The following is a 6,847-nucleotide window of genomic DNA, read 5'->3' as shown; positions in this document are numbered from 1 at the left end:
TTCCTTGTCTCCGAGTTTACTGAGCCAAGATACACTTTCATGGTGTCCTCCCTGGTTTGAGGTTTGCTCGAGTTACCATTGCTTGTTTTTTTCCTTTTTGCACTGTAAAAAAAAAAAAAAAAAGGTTTTGCTTTTACTAACAAAGAATCTTTACTGCTTCACTCTGCCCTTTTACAAATTCTGAACGTTTAGTATGGCACCCCAATTCTGGATTTGGAAAATCTGTCCTGTATATTATCTTGACAAGCAGTAATATTTATCTAGTGTGAATAGTATCAAGGTCTATCCGTTTGATTTTTCTACTGCGCTAGGGGAACCCGATTTTATTAATAACTAAGCTGTGAAGCAGTTCACCTTTTGTTGCAAGAGGCAAACCTAGATACATTACAGATGTGAAGAGTTAATATTTACTAAATACAGTATACTGAATTCCTTCCCAAAACAGCTAGATAAAAAAAAGAGTTTCATATGTGCCTAAATGGTTTCAAATCATTCACATAATACATATGTACAATGCATATCTATGGTAGTGGGGGGGGAAGAGAGAGGAATGTATTAGTTTCAGGTCTCTAGTTTAGAATATTTCTCTGGAATTTATCCCAGGACATTTCCAAGCCCTACTTACAAGTTAACCACTAGTCAGCTGGTACCAAGTGTGCTGAACTGGGGAAGGGCTTAGGTAATATAAGTGCATGGTATTCTGAAAGGTATTAAAAAGAAAATGCAACCACAAGAGACATGATGGAGTGTCAGTACATAAACACTTTTCAACAGTATACGTTACACACACATCTTAAGATCACACAGGCTGGAGAAAGAATTTTCAATGAAAGCTGTAGATGTAGGAGTTAAAGTCTAAATATCTCAGCAGAGATTCTCCCATGTTGAAACTGCTTTCTACAGTTTTGCTGATGCCAACTGACTCTAAACCCCAGCATATCTGAGCCTGGAAGGATCAATTCAGAAATAGGGTGGAGACGACCTTCCAGAGATGCAGAGAGCACAGCAGCTCCCACCCTGTTCCTGTTTCCTCAGCAAGCCCAGTGGATCTGACTAGGGTTAAAAGAAGGGCTGCCAGGACTCACTGCCATCTCCTGATCCAGCAGCTGCTGTACTAACCTTTGGGGCAACTGGCAGCAGGTGCAAGATAGAGTGGGATGCATGTTACACCAGGGGACAAGTCTAGCACAGCTGGCTATCTCTGCTCCTTACTCTCTTCACTGTCCAGTAGCCCTGTGTACTCCTCAACTGTGGTGAAGGTCTGCACTGTTATTTTCAGTGCTGTATGCTGCAGGCTCCCAAATGGGGAAAACACATTTTTGTAAAAAGTTTTCCACCAGATTCAATCATCACATGAATTTTTTTGGCACTCATATTTTTTAAAGAAAAAAACAACCTGTTTCATTCTGCCTATGCTACGAGAGATATATGTGGGTTTTAGCTGCTATATGTGGTATTATTTTACAAAATAACAGAGTGTGTTTTTATGTGCTTATTCACAGTTCATTGCCTGACTGTTTACTAGCCTACAGTAATCCTATGTATAAAGAAAAAGGGTGTTGTTAGTTGATTTTTGACAGCACAGGTCAGCCTCTGCTTTACTCACACGCTGTCAAATCATATTAAGTATCATATAAGTACAGAAAAAGTGGACATACATATCTTTCAAGATATCTTGCTTTATCTGTTGAGTCAGAGGAATGTTGCACTTTTTCTTTTCAGCAGATTCAGCAAAATATTCAGAGGTCCCATTATAAATGTTTTCTTTCTGCTCCAAAAGAAAACACAGGTTTAAAACACCACTCAGAAGGTACAATTATTGAAAATAAAACTCTACTGCTGAACACTTAAGATTTACAGATGTTCGTTATTATTTTTAATCCAGAGAAGGAGAAGGAAAAGCAACTCAGAAAAAAATATTTGTAATATTATAATATCAGGGACTGCTTAGACGGTTTGCTCCCCTTTCAGACTCCCAATGTGCATATTTCATACGTTAAGATATACCACAAACAAACAAGACTGTAATGTAAAGGATGTAGATTCCAAACCATCTGAGGAAACTGTTGGCAAATATCTGACATCTTTGTGGCTCAAACTGTGACAAATGCCAGGAATCTCTGTTGCAGACAGCAGCATGTTTGTCAGTTTTTTTCTGAAGAGACTGAGTGGCGCAGTGGTCTATACCCTTATTCTCTGAAGAATTCCCATAATTTTCCATGTTTAAAAAAATACGCAGAGTATTACTTGCTCTATTTAAGCAAGTAAGGGTTAAAACTTGTAACACTAACATTTTGATGGTCACGGCTTGTGGTGGTTGGCTACTACAGAACCGCAGAGAAATTCTTTCTGGTCTCAACTAACAGCAGTACCATAGCTTTATATAATACAGAGATATGGAAAAAAGGGGGAAATGCTCTTTCTTTTCAAGCTGTGTGCACTTCCTTTCACAATTAAATAATTTTACAGAGAGTCCAGCCATTTGCTGACTTCATTACTACCTTGCATATTCTTCACATCAGTGTGGTTGCTGAGGCTTTGGACTGAGGAGATAAAACTTGGCACTGCTGGATGGGAGGGAGAGAAGTGGTATTGCTCATAGGTGGGAATTATCTCCTTCTCTTTTGGTACATTCTTCCTACACAATGCAGATGAAGAACCTCCATGGATCCACAGGAGGGGAGTTGCTTCTTGCTCTGCCCTGTGAATCTAGCTGGGGCAGGCAACCAGTGAGACCTAAGGAAAGCCAAGACAGACTATTTCATTGTTTTTAAGGCCAAAAGAGGTCATTCATGATCATTTAGCATGACCTTCTGCATAACAAGCCAATGAACTTGATCCTATAAATCTGTATCATGGTTATGTTTATACAAAGAAATTAGGTGACAGTCCAAGAGACTGAAGTTCTATTTAGCCAAAAAACAATGGGACCATGGACAGCATCAGTGTAAGCTTCCCTTACACTGAGGGCCCAGCTCTAAAGTGATGAGATCTTGCAGAGTCAAATCTCATGCAATCCTTGCCAAGACTGCCAACATGGATGCCAAATATGATGTGGTCACCTGCCTGCTAGGTGTTTCTTTTAAAGACAATAACCAATTGATGAAAAGTAGCACTTAGTGGAAACCTGACATTATAGCAAAGACAAATGAAGACAGTAGACAGATACTAGACTTGCTTGCTACTGTAAGTCAACCAACAACTTGCTGTTCTAGGGGGTGTCCTCTTATATAAAGATTAAAACTAAACTGAATTGTGCAGTGCCTTTCAGATGTGAATAAATGACCCCAGAAAGACACTGAGACAACATAAATGATTTTACTTTTGACCTGAGTTTGGCTTTAAGTTAACAGCTCATAGGCAAAAGGTCACTGCGTTAAATTATACCATCTTAGACTTTTTTTTTTTCAATCACTTGTCGCATAAATAGTGACAAAAAAGGGTTAAGGTGTTAAAACACAGTAAATAAATAAATAAACAACCCCAAAATGATTTGTGTGCGAAACACTTCTGAACATGCCCTGTAAGTACAGTAGATTTTCCTCTTTGAGCCACACCCTGTAAGTGCTGTATTTTGAGAGCTGAACAATTAATATAAGGAGTATGAGTCAGTCTTTGAAAGACTCTGTGGGAACCAGAGAGCCTTTTGCTATTAGGAATGATGTAAACTCCCTACAGCTGGAATAAGTCCACAGCAGAAGGCAACGAGTCATAAATAACAACAGTGGACATTGCATATACCACTAAGATACTCAACTATTATTTGTAAAACTTTATGTTCCTTATTCAGCCTAATCATTTTAGTCAATTTAGCAGAAAAAAAAACAGAAAACCACCCTATGTTTTGGGAATACTATTTATTTCCTATGGGAATTCCAGGCTCGCTAAGGAAAGAAAAAAGGCTAATCTACTCTCATCCTGTCTGGTAATCCCTAATTCCTTTTAGCTAGTGAAATAATTAAAGAAAAATATTCCAGGCATAAAAAGGGGGACAGCAGAAGCAGACATCATATAAACAATGATGCCATGACAGAGAAAAACGTCAAAGAGTCAGACTTGTGACTTGACTCAAAAAAAGCTGCGGGCAGTGGGGGTTGCTGCTAACAAATTAAAACCACATTTCTTGGCAAATTGTTCAAGACAGATATATTTACATTTTTATGAACAGTGGGTGGGCACAAGTAATTAAAATGCTTCTTTACCCCTTCAACTGTCAAGATCCATTAGGAGTCTTGTGTTCTTAAAATTCTAGGGTCAGCTCGTTCCTTTTTGTCACTAAATCCCTGCAAAGCTAGGTTTTCAGAAGGGAGGTTTACAGAGAAAGAGCGGTTACTCCCTGTAAGCAGAGTTCTCTGAAGTTAGTCGTATGTACAGATATTCAACTCTGGACAGTTTTTACCATCTGACATCAAGAGGGAGCACACAGCTTTTTGCTAACTAACAAAGCACATCTATTAGGCACACATTGTGCTTACACTAAGGGAATCAAAACCCACATCCTGTTTAGATCCTTTTGAAAAGATTCTAGGATGCACACAAAAATTGAAAGGTAGAATCAAGGAACTGAAGACTATATAGACAGAATGAATGAACTAACAGAAATATGACAGATAAAATTGTTCCTTGCAGAGTTTTGCATGATACTAAAATTGTAGATACACGAGTTACTCTGATGGCCAAACTACTTCAGCTGAAAACTGCTAAGGCCAGTCTCCACAGCAAATGAAGAATCTTTCCATGGGAATAGGGAGGAAATGTAGTTGGTCTAAGTCTTATATAATATGAAATTTGATTAGATAATCTATTTCTGTTAAAGAAGGAACTAGATTGGATTTGCCCATCAGCTCTTTGCAGAACTCTGCTAGCTCAGACAGTCCATTTGTCAGAGACTGATTTTAATAAAGCTAAGTATCTTCATTCTCCTCACCCTGTTCCCTGGTTGTAGTGCCAGCATAGCTTCCAAAAGCTTCGTTAGGGCCAAGGAGCTAGAAGATGCTTCCATATTACTGTTGCTTGCCCCTAACCTTGGCACAGCTCCCCTCTGGCTGGAAACTGCACCAGCACTACAGCACTGGGAAGAGGATGGGGAGAAGGGATGAAGAGAAGCTGCAGTGATGTGAGCATAGCTTCCAGTTCCCTGGCTCTGGTGCTACTCCTTGCTGCTCAGCCTGAGAGCAGACATGGGCACAGGCAAAGCCCCACAGCTCTGCAGGTTGGATCCATTGGCTCTACCATATGTTGCCAACCCCTGGCCTAGAGGAACTGCTGGTTATGAGAGCCTGCTGACCTTTCTCTTCCAGAACAGATAGGGGGGGATGTTTTGGCCAATGCCAAGAAAAGGGTGAAGACGTCTTATGACTGTGGGCTTTAGATAAGGTACATGTACAGCAGGGATGGACAAAATACAGCACACCGATTGATTGCATCTGGCCCACAGCTGCCCCCATGACGTTCCGCCCGCACCCAGTGATGGCTCTGTCACAGCCCAAGTCCCACTTGGTGTGCACAGCTTCCAAGTGCAATGAGCAGCCACCTGCAGATGGCTGAGTAGGTGGACAGTGGCCTGGAACTGGAGCTAGAACTGGACCCCACATGCTAGGGCAGGAGCCATTCAGCTGCAGCTTCTCCTCACCTGGCTGGCCATGAGATCCCACTTCCCCACGTTACTTGCTGCCTGGAACGGTGCAGTAGGAGGAGGAGGAGCCACTGGAGGAGGGGGAGCTGAGCAGTACCCAGGCAGCTGCAGCAACCCCTCTGGGAAGCTGTGTGCTGGCCTGGCCAGGGCAGTGCCATTGGCAGACATAGGGTGGTGTGGGCAGGAACATGGCATGGGCTGCCCTGGGTGGAAGTGGGCAGGGCTTGGCTGGATGAGGGAGGAGTGGACTACATCTGCAGCTGCACTGTACCACCTGGGTAAACTCTGCTTCACATGCCTCCTTCTCTCCCTCTCCCCAACCTTGACCGGCTCCTGGGACCTAGTGTGTGGGCAGCCCCCACACACCCCATACCTCCCCCCCCCGACACACACAATATATAATATATAAGACTTTATTTTGAGCTATTATGCAATTGCCTGTATACACACTACTCAAAAAAACATAAATCAGGTCAAAAATTTTTCTGAAATAAAATAAAATCTACTAAAATGTGTTATAGTAGAGGTTTGGTTTTTAGTATATGATTTTGTTTTTATCTATATTAAAATGCTAGTGTCTGAAAGATTTCAACAGCTCGCCAAAACTCGTTAAGTGTGCCCCCTCCCCCAGTGTACAGGAACAGTTGTGGGGGAAAAGCACCACCCACCAGAACCTCACTGGAACAGGTTACACAGACAGGCTGTGGAGACTCCATACTTGCAGGTTTTCAAGAGCCGGCTAGACAAAGCCTTGGTCCTGCTTTGAGCAGGGGGCTTGGATTAGATGACCTCATGAGGTCCCTTCCAACCCTAATTTTCCATGATTCTATGATTCTGTGTCAACAGGCCCTCTCACAAGTCTAGCTCCCAGAGCACCTTTCATAGGGAAGGCAGAGAAAGGGTTTGACAGCAAGGTTATATAGCTGTCTACACCAGAGGCAGCCCTCATGCACTTCCTGACTGATGATAACTAGCAGATTTGGTTGGAACCCAGCTGAGCTTGACCAGACATTTTGCATAAGTACACAATACCCAATGAGGCCCTGCAAAACCGAAATTAAGGCTGAATGTCCTTAGAGATTTCATGCGATACCCATGATCCACACTGGTCAACAAAGGAATGCAAGTCACAGATCATCCCTACACATGAGATGGAGAAGGATCTCAGCCCAGACAGAAGTTGTCAAAGATTATTCATGATCACCAAACTAG

General features: G+C 42.0%; 1 protein-coding gene across 1 annotated transcript in view; it reads right to left on the bottom strand.

The window, feature by feature from the left end:
- The window catches only part of SLX4IP (SLX4 interacting protein), a 177,201-nt gene that overhangs the window by 6,915 nt on the left and 163,439 nt on the right, over positions 1 to 6,847 (bottom strand). The window contains 2 exon segments of the mRNA XM_019515885.1: positions 5 to 102; positions 1,659 to 1,768. Coding sequence (XP_019371430.1) covers positions 5 to 102; positions 1,659 to 1,768 — 208 coding nt within the window.

This window comes from Gavialis gangeticus, unplaced genomic scaffold (assembly GCF_001723915.1).
Source record: "Gavialis gangeticus isolate Ggan-Ray unplaced genomic scaffold, GavGan_comp1, whole genome shotgun sequence".
In the NCBI taxonomy this organism is placed as follows: Eukaryota; Metazoa; Chordata; order Crocodylia; family Gavialidae; genus Gavialis; species Gavialis gangeticus.
The sequence above is the reverse complement of the archived record's forward strand: the minus strand, read 5'-3'. Positions and strand labels throughout refer to the sequence as shown.